This window comes from Ovis canadensis, chromosome 1 (assembly GCF_042477335.2).
Source record: "Ovis canadensis isolate MfBH-ARS-UI-01 breed Bighorn chromosome 1, ARS-UI_OviCan_v2, whole genome shotgun sequence".
Classification (NCBI taxonomy): Eukaryota; Metazoa; Chordata; class Mammalia; order Artiodactyla; family Bovidae; genus Ovis; species Ovis canadensis.
In genome coordinates, this window is record NC_091245.1 from 269,678,312 (window position 1) to 269,695,266 (window position 16,955).

Genomic DNA, 16,955 nt, shown 5'->3' on the forward strand with positions numbered 1-16,955 from the left:
TAGCATTTGTCTTACATATTGTGGTGCTCCTATATTGGGTGCATATATATTTATAATTGTTACATCTTCTTCTTGGATTGTTCCTTTGATCATTATGTAGTGGCCTTCTTTGTCTCTTTTCACAGCCTTTGTTTTAAAGTCTATTTTATCGGATATGAGTATTGCCACTCCTGCTTTCTTTTGGTCTCTATATCTTTTTCCAGCCCTTCACTTTCAGTCTGTATGTGTCCCTTGTTTTGAGGTGGGTCTCTTGTAAGCAGCATATAGAGGGGTCTTGTTTTTGTATCCATTCGGCCAGTCTTTGTCTTTTGGTTGGGGCGTTCAACCCATTTACGTTTAAGGTAATTATTGGTAAGTATGATCCCGTTACCATTTACTTTATTGTTTTGGGTTCGGGTTTATACACCCTTTTCGTGTTTCCTGTCTAGAGAATATCCTTTAGAATTTGTTGGAGAGCTGGTTTGGTGGTGCTGAATTCTCTCAGCTTTTGCTTGTCTGTAAAGCTTTTGATTTCTCTTTCGTATTTGAATGAGATCCTTGCTGGGTACAGTAATCTGGGCTGTAGGTTATTGTCTTTCATCACTTTAAGTATGTCTTGCCATTCCCTCCTGGCCTGAAGAGTTTCTATTGAAAGATCAGCTGTTATCCTTATGGGAATCCCCTTGTGTGTTATTTGTTGTTTTTCCCTTGCTGCTTTTAATATTTGTTCTTTGTGTTTGATCTTTGTTAATTTGATTAATATGTGTCTTGGGGTGTTTCGCCTTGGGTTTATCCTATTTGGAACTCTCTGAGTTTCTTGGACTTGGGTGATTATTTCCTTCCCCATTTTAGGGAAGTTTTCAACTATTATCTCCTCAAGGATTTTATCATGATCTTTCTTTCTGTCTTCTTCTTCTGGGACTCCTATAATTCGAATGTTGGAGCGTTTCATATTGTCCTGGAGGTCTCTGAGATTGTCCTCATTTCTTTTAATTCGTTTTTCTTGTTTCCTCTCTGATTCATTTATTTCTACCATTCTATCTTCTATTTCACTAATCCTATCTTCTGCCTCCGTTATTCTACTAGATTAGATATTTTAGACTAGAATAACACTGGGTAAATTAAGACTGCACCGTATAGTGGTGACTCTGTTCACCTGCTGTTGCTTCTCGGGGTTGGTGATTTCATCTCCATTTCTTGCTGTCTTGGATGTTTTGTGTTTATTCTGATAACTGGTTTCACCAAGAGAAATGTTGACCCCATTCACCAAAGTGTGTTAGATTGTGTTTGGTTTATCTGTGGTTGGGTTCAGAGGTGACCTTGGGCCATGTATTTGTCATGTAAATGCGAGATTTATAGGGAGTGATGATTCCCTAGCTAAGGCCCTGCAGTTAGCAGGGGTGATTTGACATTCCATGTCCAGGCAGCCTCATTCCCATGCTCAGGGGCTTGTGCTGAGAGGGCCACTCGCTTGTAAGACACATGTGGGGTGTCTGCTTTCCAGACTGTGACCAGGCCATGTGCCCCAGGTGCCACTGTCCCCAAGTCCCTGGCGTGCACTGACGCCACGTCACCCGGTGTACTCTGGGACTCGGGTGTCAGTGTCCGGGGCCCCAGGTCCAGCCAGGGTCGCTGCAGCATGTCATCTGGCAGGAGTGGGGAGGAGGGAGACGGCACTGTGACCGACGTGCTCCCGCATCCCCGCTGGAGTAAGTGTGCGGGCCATCCCAGCAGGTGGACAGTGGCCTGACACTCAGCGACCTCCCCGTGCACATGCTCAGCAACATCCTGTACAGGCTCTCGGATGGCTGGGACATCGTCACCTTGGGTCAGGTGACCCCGACACTGTCCGCGCTCAGCGAGGACCGGCAGCTGTGGAAGAAGCTCTGCCAGTACCACTTTGGGGAGAAGCAGGTGAGTGGGCGTTGCGGCCCTGATGGCCGAGCCTGGCTGCTTCAGGGAGTGGGCTAGAATCACTACGGGAAAGCCTGCTTTTCAATGGAAAAAGCCATAATTTTAAAAATGACCCAGAACAGAGCAGCAGAACCGGGCAGTTTCTTCCTGTCAAGGATGGGCCATTAGTCTTTCCTGTAACTGGAGGCCCCTCTCCAGGCAGCGTGTCCCCTCAGAGACTCACGGTAGGCACCTGCTCCCTGCACCTTGCCCTCCCAGGATGGGGCCAGCCTTAGGTTCTGGTGGATGCTGTGTGTCTCCCACTTATCGCTCGCTGCCCCTCCCTGCCACCCCCGCGCTGTGTGGCTTCTGGAGCACAGCACCGCCAGCTGGGTGCCCATGACACACACAGCAGCGTGCAGGGCCAAAGCAGTCAGTCTTGCCCCAGGGAGGCCCCAGGGAGGGCCAGATGTCATGTGACTCCTCAGACACAGGCTCGCAGACTTGAGGGGTCACGTACCTATCCAGGAGAAAGTCAGGTGGTGGAGGCAGCAAGCAGGTTCCCGGCTGGATCAGAGGGTGAGGGTCGGGCACAGCCAGGCCACAGGGCCACCGTGGTCGCCTTCTCCTGGGGGGCACGGGGCTCCCGAGTGGAGGGTAACATTGTGAGGAACCATGAAGATGCTGCTGCGTCGGGCAGCCCCTGGCCACGCCCAAGCCCGCCTGCTCAGCATCCCATCCGTGCCTGTTCCTCTGAGGGTGTGGTCGCTGCCCCGTAGGGTGTGAGGTGCCACCTCCTGCCATCTCTGGGGCCCAAGACACCGAGCATCTTTTCATGTGCTTGCTGCCTGTTTGTGTGTGTCTCCAAATCCTTTGCCCATTTTGTATTTGGATACTTTCTGCATTCTGGTTACCAGTCCCTGTCACACTCGATAACATGTAACTTATTTTTAACTTAATAGACATCATGGACATCGCTCCAGATAAAAACCTTTAAGTCTGTTGAACAGCTGCATGGTATTCCATTGTATAGATTCAGCTCAAATTTAATTTCAGATAATTGAATGTTTCCTGCAGTGTGTGGCCTTTTAAAGTTGTTGTGCACATGACGCTGCTATGCAAGTCATCTGCTTCTGAACAGAGGTCTGTTTGTCTAGTTTTGTAGACACTTGATCCTTTCAGAAAAAGGCCATGTGGAGTGGAAGCTGATGTATTTTACGCTTCAGAAGCACTACCCCACCAAGGAGCAGTACGGAGACACCTTGCACTTCTGCCGGCATTGCAGCATCCTCTTCTGGAAGGTAAGGATAGCACCTGTGCTGCTGGAGAGACATACTGTCCAGCTGGGAGTAGTGAGTGATGACATGATGGTGTCCCAATAGGGACTGTCCCCCCTAGCGTAGAGTGTGTGATGATATGGTTTCTCAATAGGGACTGTCCACCCTAGGGTAGAGTGTGATGACATGATGGCATCTCAATAGGGACTGTCCACCTGAGTATGGAGTGTGATGACATGATGGGGTCTCACCAGGGATGTCTGTCTGGGTATAGAGTGTGATGACATGATGGCATCTTACCAGGGACTGTCCACCCAAGTGTAGCATGTGACGACATGATGGCGTCTCACCAGGGATGTCCATCCGGTTATAGAGTGTGATGACATGATGGTGTCTCACTGGGGATGTCCACCCAAGGGTAGAGTGTGATGACATGAAGGTGTCTCACCAGGGATGTCTTTCTGGGTATAGCATGTGATGACATGATGGCGTCTCACTGGGGATGTCCACCCGAGTGTAGCGTGAGATGACATGATGGTGTCTCACCAGGGATGTCTATCCAGGTATAGAGTGTGATGACATGATGGGGTCTCACCAGGGATGTCCATCCAGGTATAGAGTGTGATGACATCAAGGCGTCTCACCAGGGATGTCTTTCTGGGTATAGAGTGTGATGACACGATGGCGTGTCACCGGGGACTGTCCACCCGAGTGTAGAGTGTGATGACATGATGGGGTCTCACCAGGGATGTCTGTCTGGGTATAAAGTGTGATGACATGAAGGTGTCTCACCAGGGATGTCTTTCTGGGTAGAGTGTGATGACATGATGGCGTCTCACCAGGGACTGTCCACCCGAGTGTAGAGTGTGATGACATGATGGTGTCTCACCAGGGACTGGGGCCAGGGGCAGGTTCACCAAATCAGAACTGTGGTTGGACCTGAAATTGGGGCCACCAAACCTCATCTGGTGCAGGATGGTAGGGCATGACCTGGCCCCTGGCCACGAGCATGCTGACTGTGCTGCGGCCCGAGTCCTGGCAGGCTGCTTCCCCCTGTTCTCATGGCCCGGCCTGAGAGGAGGGTCGGGATCCCCGCCTCTTCTGGAAGTCAAGGGAGGCCACCCCCACCCCCATTTTCCACACTTGGCCTCTGCGCCACAGTCAGGACCTCCAGCAGTGGTGCCTCCCGGGGCTTTCCTCATAGCACAGCCCTGGAGCAGAGGAGAGGCCCATGGAAGTGCCCAGGCTCCTCCTGTTTTTTTGAGCCGAGCTTAGCATGTCTGGTTCTTGTGGAGACTGAGCTGTGTCCGCAGTTGTCAGGCCCATCCTCTTCCTCTCTGGTCCCTTCCTCTCCTCTCCAGTCTCTGATAAAAACAATTTTCTGGGGGAGATACGGGTGCTTCTGTTCACCTCCTCTTAGAAAGACCATTTCCGTAGTTTGCCTTGAGCCTGAACTTGTTAACGTTGTGAAATTTCACTGGGGAGAAGGGTGACAGGCCGTCTGCCCCTGCTGCTCGGGGTCCTCCCGTGGGGCCACGGGGCCACGTGTCTTCTGCCTGGTCTGAAGCACCGTGGCTGTTTTTTGTTTTCTGTTTATCTGTAATTTGTTGGCTGGATTATGAGGCAAACTCTAAACTCCTGAAAAACAAATGACTACTTTAAATTGTTTTCATTTCAGGTTATATACATGATAACGTGGGCTTTTTTTTCACCTGTACCCCTGTGGTTGTACGGTGGAAGTCCCTGTGTTAACAAGGCTTTATTGCTGGTGCTGCAGGGGGCCAGCCGGAGACCACTTTATTTCTGACTTGTTTTGGAGTCTGGCACGGCTTGTTTTGCACAGTTAACAAGAGGAAAGGTGTTGCACGGCTGCAGTGGTGGTTCTGTGGAACCTGTTCTTCCAGGCCAGGGGCACCTCACGCTCAGTCTTGCTAGGGTGCTGGCGGGACACAGGTGAACCAGTCTGCCACAGCACACAGAGGGTGGTCCCAGACATGTGGCAGCTTGAGGGCCGAGCCAGTGGATGAGACGATCTTGGTCACTGCTCTGTATGCCGCTTCCCCCGAGCCAAAGGCTTATTCCGGAGACACTGGGAGCAGTGGTGTGTCCCCATCTTTGCATGTGGCAGGCCATCTGAGAATGCTGTCTCTGATGTAGTGAACAGGGAAACACCCTCGCTGCTTTGTGTGTTGACTTACAGAATGTTCAGGTGAAGTATCAAGAAGTAGGGGCGTTCTGGATTTTTAAAAATTGAGAGGTAATTTTTTGGGTTTCCAGAAGAATTTGCCTACAGATTCTTTTGTTTATGAAAATTCAGAATGAGTGTCTTGCTGGCCTTTGGGCTCTGAAACGTTGTTCACAGTCTTGAAGGCCGAGCGCCTTGACCTCTGTGCAGCCATGGGGACTGTCTCTGTCCATCTGTGGGGTCGCATGGCAGCTTTTTCTCCCAGAGGCCATTCCACTTTCTTCTGAGTCTATGGGTGGAAATTTAAGGAAAAGACGAGTGTCTGGAATTTGTGGTGGACCCTGCTGCTTGTGTCAGCTCCTGAGCAAGCCCCCCGGCTGGCCACCGCACCCCCACACACAGCTTGGCCCCCGCAGGCCTCAGCCCAGTTTCGTGGTGCCTCTGTGAGGGCAGGCCAGCTGTGTGGAGGCTTCATGGTGCTCAGCCACAGTGGGGCGATACCCATTGTGGCTGTGCTGCCCGCGTCCCACCAGACCTGTCTTCTTCCACACACATAGGCTGGGGCTCTGCCCCGAGCTCACGCCGCCGCCCCAGCTGCCCCAAGCCATCCTGTCTGACCTGGCTTCACTCTCTGGACACTGTCAGGTTTTCTGCTTTGCCTTTAGGGGAACGTCGGCAAGGTAAAAGGAGGTCTTGGAGTTGCACACAGACCCAGCTCAGGTCTTTCTACCTTCCATGGGGTGGCCTTCCTGTGAGGCCACTGTGCTCACCCCGTCCTCTAGCTGATTTTCAGGAACTTCAGCTAAAGCCAGGTGTGGAGTGGGCTGGAAGCCAGACAGAGTGAATGCAGTCAACAGCGGGGATCAGGACTGTGTCCACTGCCAGGCCCACACTGCAGTGTGCAGCGGGAGCCAGGAGGCCGCTGGTCCCGCCCTGTGCCGACAGCCAGCCCCGCGGACCCCCGGGCTGTGGTGAGGGCCGGGGGCCAGCCAGCTGGTGGTGAGAGCGCCAAGTTGCTGCTGACCTCGAGTTGAAAACCGTGGGTGAGCAGAAAGGAGCTGGCTCCCGTGGAACCTACATTGTTCACTTAATTCCACTGACTCAGACTGTAAAGAGGGAGTGAGTGGGCTTCAGGGAAACCTGCTAGAAACGTTCCCAGTGTGACCTGCTGCTCTGCGTGTTCTCAGTGAAGTTGTGACGGTCACTTAGCTCTGCTGTCTCACCAGCTGTGGGCCCAAGACTGGAGGAGGTGGAAGCCAGGTCGGTCCCAGAAGCCTGTGGGTCCTATGGCTTCCGGCTGCTGTGTGGGGCCTTGGGGGCAGCTCTCCCCTCGGTTTCACTGCCCAGTGACATTGGTCGTTTTCGTAAGTGATCCATGTTCAGCCTGAGTCTTGGTGTGGCCTGGCTCTTCCTAACCCTGTTTTCCCTTTTTTCCTCCCTTCACTGCTCTCCTCCTCCGCCACCTCCAGGACTGCCGCCTTGCTTTATTACTCGAGGTACCTCCTCTCTGCCTGCGTCTGTGCGCGTCCCCTGTCTGGGGCTGGGCCAGTGAGGCCGCAGCCTCTGCTGACGTGTGACTGGCCTTCCTACTTGGCCACCATCGGGGTCCCATGAGCTGCCTTTAGACCAGGGGTGTAGGCTTGGCTGGGGGGAGCAGTCCCATCTCCAGACACTGGCCTAACTCACCCCCAGGTCCTGAGGCTGTTCTCTCTGCTGACACAAGCGAGCCCTGGGTGTGTCTGCTGTGGGACATGGTGCTGGGCCCTCGTGTGAACATGGGGGGGTGGTGCCCAGGGCAGTTCCAGAGTGGATCCTGATCCACCGCTGGGGGAGGGGGCAGGATGACCAGAGCGGGGTGGGGGTGGGGAGGAGAGAAGTGCGGGCTCCTCCTGGCCCCCTGACTCAGGGCCGCCTGTGCCCCATGCACTGGCAGAAACTCTCCCCGCTGAGCAGCCACGTGTTCCTAATTCTCGCTTGCTGTCCACATAGCTGTGCAGTGGGGTCCAGGTGCATTTAAGTGAATGCCTGGTGACTTCTGAGCTGTCTTCCCTCCCGGCGTGTGTGGTAACGCCCTGCCCCTCCCACAGGACTCGGGCCACCCCTGCACGGCCGCTGACCCGGACAGCTGCTTCACACCTGTGTCCCCGCAGCACTTCATCGACCTTTTCAAGTACTGAGGGCCTGGCCAGGCCCACCATAACCTGGAGCCTGCGTTGGAGACAACGTGAAAAGGGCCTGTGGGCAGGGGCGCCTGTGGCTTCCACCTCTGAAGCCGGGTCAGGGAACCCCAGCAAAATCCACCTTTGAAATAGGGTCAAGGAACCCCAGCAAAATCATTTCTGCTTCTCTCTTTAAAAAATTCTTCTAAGCACATTAAAATTTGGAACTTTGTGTATTTGTAAATATGGTTCAAAAAGAGTGTGTTTTCAGCACCACATCCTGTGCTGAACTGACACCAACAGCCAAGAAGACTATGCCTCTTAGCGCAAATGATGGTTTTCCGATTTTGTAGTGATTGGGGTGAGGGTAGATCACTGATCCTTGTAATGACATTGTACAGAATATTTATTTTTCTTAAGATGTATATTAACTGTTTTGGTTGTGTCTGCACGAGTCTTCTCAGATACAGAAGGATCCAGGGAAGTATGTGCCTGTCTCCTGGATGCGCAGCAGTGGGTTGTGAATTGTGCAGACGGCTGAGACCCACAAGGGCCTGCGTCTGGGGCTGTGGTCCAGGGCTCGTGCCCAACGCCAACAGGCAGGACCCTGACCTGGGGAGCCTGGTGTGGCCACTGCTTGGAATCCTCTTCTAGCAGAGTAATAAATCATGTTTGTCTACCTGTTTTAACTTTGTCAGTTTTGCATCTTACTGAAAAAAGTAGTGTCAATGATTTTGATAATCGTTCATTGAAACCTCTCAAAGATAATTTTATTTTAAAAATATTGCATGTACATTTTAGAAAACTTTGAAAATAAAGGTTTATAGGAGAATAAAACTGGTGCATAACCATGGCACCCAGAATATCTGTGCTTGCCAGAAAGCACGTTGGAATGGCCCCGGCAGATGCAGGGGAGAAATGAACAGGGTCAGGGACCCGAACCCAGTCACTTCTGCTTCCTTCTTCTTAGCAGGTGGAAATGTGCAGTCTTGCGTATTTGTAAATAAAGAGTCTGTGCTTTCAGCACACATTCTGTGCCGAACTGGTGCAGCCAAAACTAAGCTTAGTTGTCAGATGATAGTTTCCCTGTGTGTGAATCAGGTGGAAGCTTTTCATAAAACCATCAATGGCATATATATTGTTTTCATTTTACAGCCAGCTCTTTTTTCACAAGAGTTTGTGGAAATAGTTTTTATTGGTGACACGGTACCATGCAGCTGGAAAGAATCACTCTGTGATCAGCAACACTGCACAGGTGCTTACATCCATCTGATGATGCTCTCCTCATGTCAAATAAGAAGCAGAGCCCGGGAAGCAAGTCAGAAATCTGCAGGGACATTCCCAGAGCAGTGGCGACAGTGGGTGGTGGCATCTTTCTCCCCTGAAGATGGATGTGTGAAGAGGCTGTGAGGGGGGCCGTTTCTCCTGAAAGCTTGCTGGTCGCTTTTATCTCTGTTCTGTTTTACTTTTGGCAAATTACCTAATGTGTGTTTACTTTTGGGGTGTTGGTCTTTTTTGTGTTAATTTCTTAAGAAGACATTAACCTCCTAAAGTGAGTTCTTCCCCCTCAACAACATGAAAAGTCTTGGGAGACTTGTGTAGCTGTTCCCCATTAATCAGCCCATCTCCACAGGCAGTAGATATGCTTGGACCGGAACCCACATGCAGGACTTCCAGCAGTGGGCGGGGATGTGACTGGGGTACAGTTGGGGAGGGGCAGAGAGACCATGCACACTGTCCCTGGGCCCCGACCAGTCGTTTCCCCATGATCGAATGGCACAGATCAGGAAGAGGGGGGCTGTCCTGGGCCGCAGCTTTTTGTGGCATTCCTGAGCGTCGTTCCCTGCCCATGCTGTGGCACCTGCGTGCCCTCTGTGCTCGCTGGACAGCTGCAGGGGCCCCGCAGCACCCCTGTGGGAAGCCTCGCCCCCAGGAAGCACCGTCAGCACATCCATGGTGTCCGCCTTGGCACTGAGGTACATTTTCTGACCCGGGTTGTGACTTGTGAGTCGGGAGGAGCCACGGTAGGTTCTGCAGCTGACACAGGAGCTGCTTTCGGGGCTTCACATGGTCGGCTGTGCGTGGTCAGGGCTGTCCACAGAGAACCACATCTCCTTTTGGGACAGTATTGAAGGGTTTGGTGTTTTGCTGTAAATGCCACTTTTAGAATCATACACAAACAAGACGTAAGGTGTTTGTACACTGATTCTGTATCCTCTTAAGAAAGAAAGTGAAGTCGCTCAGTCGTGTCTGACTCTGCGACCCCGTGGACGGTAGCCTACCAGGCTCCTCCGTCCATGGGATTTTCCAGGCAAGAGTACTGGAGTGGGTTGCCATTTCCTTCTCTAGGAAATCTTCCCTTCTCTAGGAGATCTTCCCTACTCAGGGATTGAACCCACGTCTCTCACATGGTAGCCAGATGCTTTACCGTCTGAGCCACCAGGGAAGTCCTCTTAACTTGGCTGCTTTTGAAGCTGAAACTCCAATACTTTGGCCACCTGATGCGAAGAGCTGACTCATTTGGAAAGACCCTGATGCTGGGAAAGACTGAAAGCAGGAGGAGAAGGGGATGACAGAGGACAAGATGGTTGGATGGCATCACTGATTCAATGGATGAATTGAATCATTGAATTCAATGATTCAATGGCATCACTGAATCCCACCCATCCAGTCACCCATCCCTGGGTGGACTTCGGGAGTTGGTGATGTTGGAGGCCTGGCTTGCTGTGGTTCATGGGGTCGCAAAGAGTCAGACACGACTGAGTCAACTGAACTTTGCTGAAATCACTAAAAAGATCTAGTGGTAGTTTGTTGACTCCCTGGGATGCAGATGTACATTGTGAGGTCTGCACGTGAAGGGGGCTTATCAACTCCTTTCAGCGGGATACCCTTTTTTCCTTCCTTGCCAGCATTCCCGCCAGACCCCCATGGGTGAGGACGGCGGTCCCTGGGGGCTGTCTGTCCTTCGCCTGTGGGTGTGCTGCAAGCTGGGCGTCTCTGGGTGCCTTGGGGTGAGGTGCTGCCTTCCAGCCCCATGTTGTTGGGGCATTTTACATGAAGGGGTGTTGGGTTTTGTTGAGTTCCCTTTCTGCATCCACAGAGGTGGTCACGTGTCGACTTGTTGGCGGAACCAGCCTTGCACTTGGCGGTTTTAGTTGGCTTCTCTGGACTGGACTGCTGAAGACACGCTGCGCAACTGGCATCTTTTAGCATCCACGCTGTCTCATCCATGTTGTAGTGTGGCTTAGGCTTTCCCTCCCTTGTGGGCTTGCCTGTCCTCCACATTCTGCTGCTTCATCACCTGCTGGTGTGGAGGTGCTCCCTACTTGGAGCTGCTGTGAACACGTTATACAAATCTCTCTTTGGAGATATACCCACAAGTGGAATTGCAGGACCGTATGGTAAATACACGTTTAATATTTTGAAGAACCACCATACTATTTTCCATGGTGGGAATGTAAAATGGTGCTGCCTCTGACAGTGTGGAATAGTTCCATTTCTCACCATCCTTGTCCTCGCAACACTTGTTAGGTTATGGGGTTGGGTTTTTGGTTTGATAGTTGTCATCCAAGTGGGTGGGAGGTGGTTATTTCATTGTGGCTTTGATGTGCATTTCTCTGTCGTGGAGTGGTGTTGAGCATCTTTTCCTGTGCTTGTTCAAGAACCTGCCTGCCTTTTAATTGAGTTGTCTGTGGTTTTGTTGTTGAATGTGGAAGGAGCTACTACAGCTCTGGACACTTAAGCCTTTATCAGCTAGATGACTTAAACATGTTCTGATTCCCGAGGTTGCCTTTTTTACTCTATTGATTGTGTCCTTTGGGGGCACAGACTCTTCACAATATGAACTGAAAGACATTTAGAGAAGTGCTTTTTCTGAAAACTTCAGTGCATTCAGCTGGCTGAACAGTCTGGCAGCTGGCCAGCGCCAACTGGGCTGGGCTGGGCCGGGCCGGGATGCAACACACTTACAAACTACAGGACACAGCTCTGGGGATGTGCACTCACCACGACAGCATCACATGCAGGCCCCCATGGTGAAGCAGCAACTACAGGAAGTGGTGGTATCTGTCTTTGGGGCATGGTGCCATGGAAGCCCCTCAGAGGGTTCCTTGCCTCACACCCACCACCAGAAGCACACTTCTGCCAGACAGCAAGTGGCAGCCACTGCCTTGGTCAGTCACTCAGCACCATCTGCACCCCCTGTGGGCTATTTCATCAGTTACAAAAATTTTAGCCAGTTCCTGTCTTAAAGCTTACTATAAATAGTGTCCTGCCTATCTTTTGTTCGGTCAAGTATCAATTGAGACTTAACCATAAAATCTGGAAAGAAGCTAAATGGCTAGAAGTAAACTGGGCAGAGAGAAGAGAAGGCCCTTTGCCTGCACAAGATTTGGAGCATCTGGTGAAGTGAGTGAGAACCCCAGGGTCGGGGTCTGAGGCTACCATAGAGCCGCAGGCCCCCAGGGGAAGGTGCGGAGCAGGACCTGGGGGAGGGCACAGGCCACGAGGCTGGCGAGGACAAGGCTGCCCAGGACACACACCACTGGGAAGGAGGCTGGTGGGACGCGTGCTTACCACCTGGCTCGAGACAGCACCACAGGTGCTACCCAGGTCCTAACGGGAGTCAGGGTTTCTCACCAAGAGGCCACTGTTTGCAAAGAAGAGTTGAAATGTTAAAAAATGATGAAAGAACCTACTCAGGCTGGCGGCTGAAGGGGAGGCTTGCTTCAGGCTCCCCTTCAAGTGACTGGAAAAAAGCAGGGCCCAGGGTGGGTGGCTCAGACATGGGGCTCTGCTGCTGCTGCTGCTAACTCGCTTCAGTCATGTCTGACTCTCTGCGACCCCATAGCTGACAGTGCCTACTACTATAAATAGCGTCTGAAGGCTGTTCATGTAAAAGCTACATCCTGATGACTGAGGCTGAAGTTGGTCATTTATCCATGAATCTACATATTTCGTTGGTATCTTGAAAGACAAAGTGTTGAGAAGATGTCATCAGCTCTAAGTCGTCAGAGGCAGATGTCAATAACTGCAAACTAACAGGATATAAACCATGTTTTTATTTTAAAAAACTTCAGCATTATGGATGAATTCAACTTCCTTTAAAACCAATCACTTTCCTGTTAATGACAAAACAATAGGCAAAAGAGCAGACACGTCACTCTTCAGAGAAGCTGTGCAGTTTACAGAATTTAGACAGACCCGCTCTCTCATCAGCCAGTGAACAAAATAAAGTTGCTTTGGTAAATTCCATCAAGAAAAAAATATCTTTCCCCCAAAGCACACCAATAAATATTTATATTAAAATCCACAGTTATTTTAATCAGATACAACAGAAGAAAAATTCATTTTTACCTTAACGTTTGTAGATAAGAAAAGTATTATTCACGTGCATAATCCAACCCCAGTCTGGCTTGCATTCGGTTGTGAGGAATGAGGGGCATGAGGGGCCGTTCTGCCAGCTGTGCATCACGTGTGTCCCCAAGGGGATCACAGGCACTTAGCATCGCAGCACACCGGCACGGGCTCCCCGAGCTGGAGGCTGTCCCACCTGCCCCCACCCCGAGCACTCTGCCCAGAACCTCAAACACACAAGTCCCTTCCCTGCACCTCATCACAGGATTAGCCCAAGATGAGCCTGAAGCTCCTGCTTCAGACAGCTCATCTCAGTCACAGCAAGTGTCTCTAGGGAGAAGGACTCCAGTCAATGAGCTGAACTGTTTACCTGAGGAAACACGGTTTTCAACTCCGCTATTAACCACTTCAAGGTTCTAAGACAAACAGGATTTTACCACCACTCACATGTCCCCCTTTCAAGGCTCGGTGAAGTAAACTTGTCTATTAGAAAGAGAAGGACGTCGGTGATTTTGACAGACGCTACACAGATGACAGACACAGATGGTTAGCTGACATGTCGATTGTGGCTAGACGGCTGGTAGTTAGATGACTGGGTGTACACAGACTGACCGACTGAGAAATGGCAGGTGACAGGCAGGCACTCTGTCACCCCCTTCACCCCTTGGAGTCCACAGAAATGCTGAAGGACACCCCTAGTGTGGAACAGCACAGATCTGCTCACTGAATACCTTGAAGGCAGTGGCTTTCGCAAGAGAGGAATGCACAGTGTAACTGGAGGTTTTTCTTTTTAATCAAAAACCCCTATACCTGTTCTGACCTCAGAGACACGTGGTCCTCCTGTGGGTCAGGTCTGTCTTGCTGAGGACATGCGTGCTGCGTACCTGACCTGGGGCCCACCTGTCAAGGAGACAATGAGCAAGTTCAGAGACACAAGAGATGTTCAGTGACGCTCCTGAACCAGGCACAACACACAGCTTCTCAGGGTCCAACAGTCTCATTTGGAAAAAACAAAACCCTGGGTGTTACAGAAAAGAGGCACTTTCAGCATTTTACCTACAATTTCAACTCTTAATAAGTTAATATTTTCCAAACAAATTTAAGTGTCAAGTTATTAAAACTGATCCATGCTTTATAGCATTCTTTAGTCTGCAATCAAAATAAGAGAACAAACTTTAGAAGAAAAGAAACATCAGTATTTAAAAGTTCAGGAACCTCAAGATGGGAACACTGTCACCATCTAATATGCTTGTGGGAGGTGAAGCTGTGTTTGCAGACAGTGTATTTCTGGGGATCGGATACAGCCTTCCCTTCTCCAGCATTTAATCTGCTTGCATATTTTATGGTTTAATATGAACGAAGAGCTAGCACAGTGTGACTGACGTGACCTCTGGAAGACCCACGTTACACCTGGATTGCAGGTTTCTGACAACAGAAAAGAAGTGTGTGGCCGCTACATTCTTGTGTCGTAGAATACAGGTGTGTGCTACATGCAGAGACAGGGATCGGGTCGCAGAACACAGAACTGCAACTCAGGACACAGAAAGACAGCTTTGTGGCAAAAAGCAAATCCCCACCGCGGTGAACTTCCCATCTAAGGTCAGCGGCACACGGATGACAGGTGGACCCTGTGCGTGTCCACTGAGAACTCACAGGACTCCTGGAATTTCCTCACTTGGCAATTGAAGAGGAAAGCCAAATGAAACAGCACAGAGCAGATCCTCTGTGGTTTTCATCTGGGAAAGACCAGACGGGACACTATACTGATAAACACCACGACGCTGCAGACTCTAGGAATGCGAAGGAGATGAGATTCAAAGGTGCACGGTCAGGCAGATTTTGGTGTGAGGACATGTGCGGGCTGGACGGTCACTCCAGCTCCTCCCAGTCATCCGTCAGGTGGCCTCTGCTCTGCCGGCGGATGCTGACCAGCTTTCCGGCCGACCTGAGGCTCCAGCGCGAGCTGCTCCCTGCGGTGGCCAGGCTGGTGTACTTGGTGGAGCCCTTGGTGTCCTCCGGCCAGCCCGGCCGAGACTCACGGTCACTCGAAGGGCCGCCCGAGTCTGCTGCCACGTCTTCAAGGGCAAGTTTCGGAGGTTCCCAACCTTCAATCTCATCTGGTTTCTTAGACTGTATGTTCTGTTTCAAAACCAAATTGTCCCAAAATCCAGACTTCTTCTCTGTCTTCAACTCTTCTTTTAATCGTAAGTTAGTGCTACAGGAGACGAAAGAGTTAAGTGTTGGTGATCAGTCATCCTAGGATGTCAAGCTGTATTTATTTTATAAATAAACTCAAACATAGATATGTAAAACCTGAATTTTAATATGGAAAAATCAGTGAGTACATGTGATTAACAAAATTTGTGAATGCCATATTTAAGGTACCACCACTTGGCAAAAAATCAAGCAAAGTCAGCCTCAAGGAGAAGACAGAAAAGCAAGCTGTCTCAAGGCACACAGAAGGCCGAGCTTGTCTCTGAAGATATGTGAGAAAAGAAGCCCCAGATCCCAGATTCAGAAACAGAGATTATTCCCTGTACCAAGTCAGTTTGCCACAGGCTTATTCAGCTGCAGCCTCAGATGTTCCGAGCTCAGAGCACTGTGTGCCCTGAGGAAAATGTAGCCAACTGGAGGTGGGTCCCCACAAACGACACAGCACCCTGGCCGCGGGTCCCCTGGCCTGGCTGCGGAGAGCATCCCCAGAACATAGGTCCAACCTTCCAAGTCCTGTTTAACTGGACTGAGGGGCAGAACACACACAGGTTCAAGGCCCCCAGGAGACGCTGGCTTGTTAGCTGCCACCCAGACAGCCCAGAGGACTGACTGACACAGTCCTCAAAGAGAGGGTGGGGAGGTCACGATCACGTGGTCAGAGGAGGGGGAGGACTGGATGGCTCTGATGGGTCCTGAGTGCTGCCAAGGTGCCCTGTCCATGGAGGAGAAGCCTCTCTATGGTCAGATTCCCCAGGATTCACCTGCTGTTGGCAACACCATTTATATTTTCAAATTTAAATTTATATTTTCATCTTTAAGTACATTTTTTTGTTGGCCATGTCACATGGCTTGTGAGATGTTAGCTCACCCACCAGGGATCAAACCCAGGCCCACAGCAGTGAAAGCACCAAGTTTTAACCACTGGACTACCAGGGAATTCCCTAAATATATATTTTTTAAATTCAAAATATTTAACTAGCAGCATTGTCAGCAAGTAAGTACAGTTTACAGGCAATCTGCATTTTTAACTGGGTTTTTCCTTGACTCTCTAGAACAACTGCCACCTGCCCACCTTAAACATGTGGCTACCACCTGCTTTAAGGCTTGTAAGTTCAGTTTACAGCTGGAAGTTCAAGAGCTGGTCTGAGAAACTTTTTAAAATTTTTTTCCATTTTTCCATAGTCTTTCAAAGTGCTTATACTTAGAACAACTCATTTCCATCTCCTCACAGGGCAGGAAGCCCCTCTTGTCCCCTCTCATGGCCCTGCCCTCTGTCTCTGGAATGCCTGCTCCCCTGACAGCGGCTACTCACGCTCTGGACTTGGGGGATTTTCGCCCTTCCAGCAGCTGCTGCTCGTCATCCTTGTTAAACAGAGAAGTCACTTCTTTCCAGCCTCGGAAACTTGCTCCTGGAACCTAATGGAAGGTTAAGAGAAGATCAGACCTGATGCAGTGAATACACAGGTCACAGTCGAGTCACCCAGTGGTCGTGAAACTGACACTTCAGTGGAGAAGCTGGCCCACGTTGCCTTATCTGTGTGTCTGCACAGTGAGTTCAGCCATCAGCTGCGGGCAGTCTCCATGTGGCTGAAGACAGTCACCCGTGTTTAGTAACTTCAGCCAAACCACATCAGGTTGATGGGGCTCCCAGCCGAGGGTGGAGGGGTGCTGAGGGGTAGGGAGGCTGCACCACCACACATTTTGTAGAGTCTTAGAAATGATTTTGTTACTTTTTCATTTCTGAAATCAGGATATAATCAACGCCTGGCACCTTAGATTCGAACAAACAGAGTAATAAGGGATGGAGAAAAGGAAGTGCATCTGCAGGGCTCTCCTGTCAAATGCCTTTGCCTGGAGTCACTCTGATGGCTCTGGAGCCTGAAATCACAAAAC

At 50.6% G+C, this 16,955-nt stretch overlaps 2 protein-coding genes across 27 annotated transcripts in view; one reads left to right on the top strand and one right to left on the bottom strand.

Annotated features, from left to right (window-relative positions):
- FBXO25 (F-box protein 25) overlaps positions 1-8,182 on the top strand; it is a 32,991-nt gene extending 24,809 nt beyond the window's left edge. For 6 of the 22 annotated variants that reach the window (XM_069567348.1, XM_069567441.1, XM_069567358.1 and 3 more), the window contains 4 exons: positions 1,711-1,893; positions 3,030-3,173; positions 6,804-6,830; positions 7,422-8,182. In XM_069567348.1, the coding sequence (XP_069423449.1) occupies positions 1,711-1,893; positions 3,030-3,173; positions 6,804-6,830; positions 7,422-7,511 (444 nt within the window). In that variant the 3' untranslated portion in view covers positions 7,512-8,182. The remainder of the gene's footprint in view (positions 1-1,710; positions 1,894-3,029; positions 3,174-6,803; positions 6,831-7,421) is intronic. The other 16 variants (XM_069567425.1, XM_069567493.1, XM_069567432.1 and 13 more) reach the window with 3 other exon arrangements.
- Positions 8,183-12,538: 4,356 nt separating this feature from the next.
- Positions 12,539-16,955, bottom strand: part of TDRP (testis development related protein) — a 43,814-nt gene continuing 39,397 nt past the window's right edge. For all 5 annotated transcript variants that reach the window (XM_069567600.1, XM_069567581.1, XM_069567591.1 and 2 more), the window contains exons 3-4: positions 16,375-16,478; positions 12,539-15,063 (exon numbers count right to left, since the gene is read on the bottom strand). In XM_069567600.1, the coding sequence (XP_069423701.1) occupies positions 14,718-15,063; positions 16,375-16,478 (450 nt within the window). In that variant the 3' untranslated portion in view covers positions 12,539-14,717. The remainder of the gene's footprint in view (positions 15,064-16,374; positions 16,479-16,955) is intronic.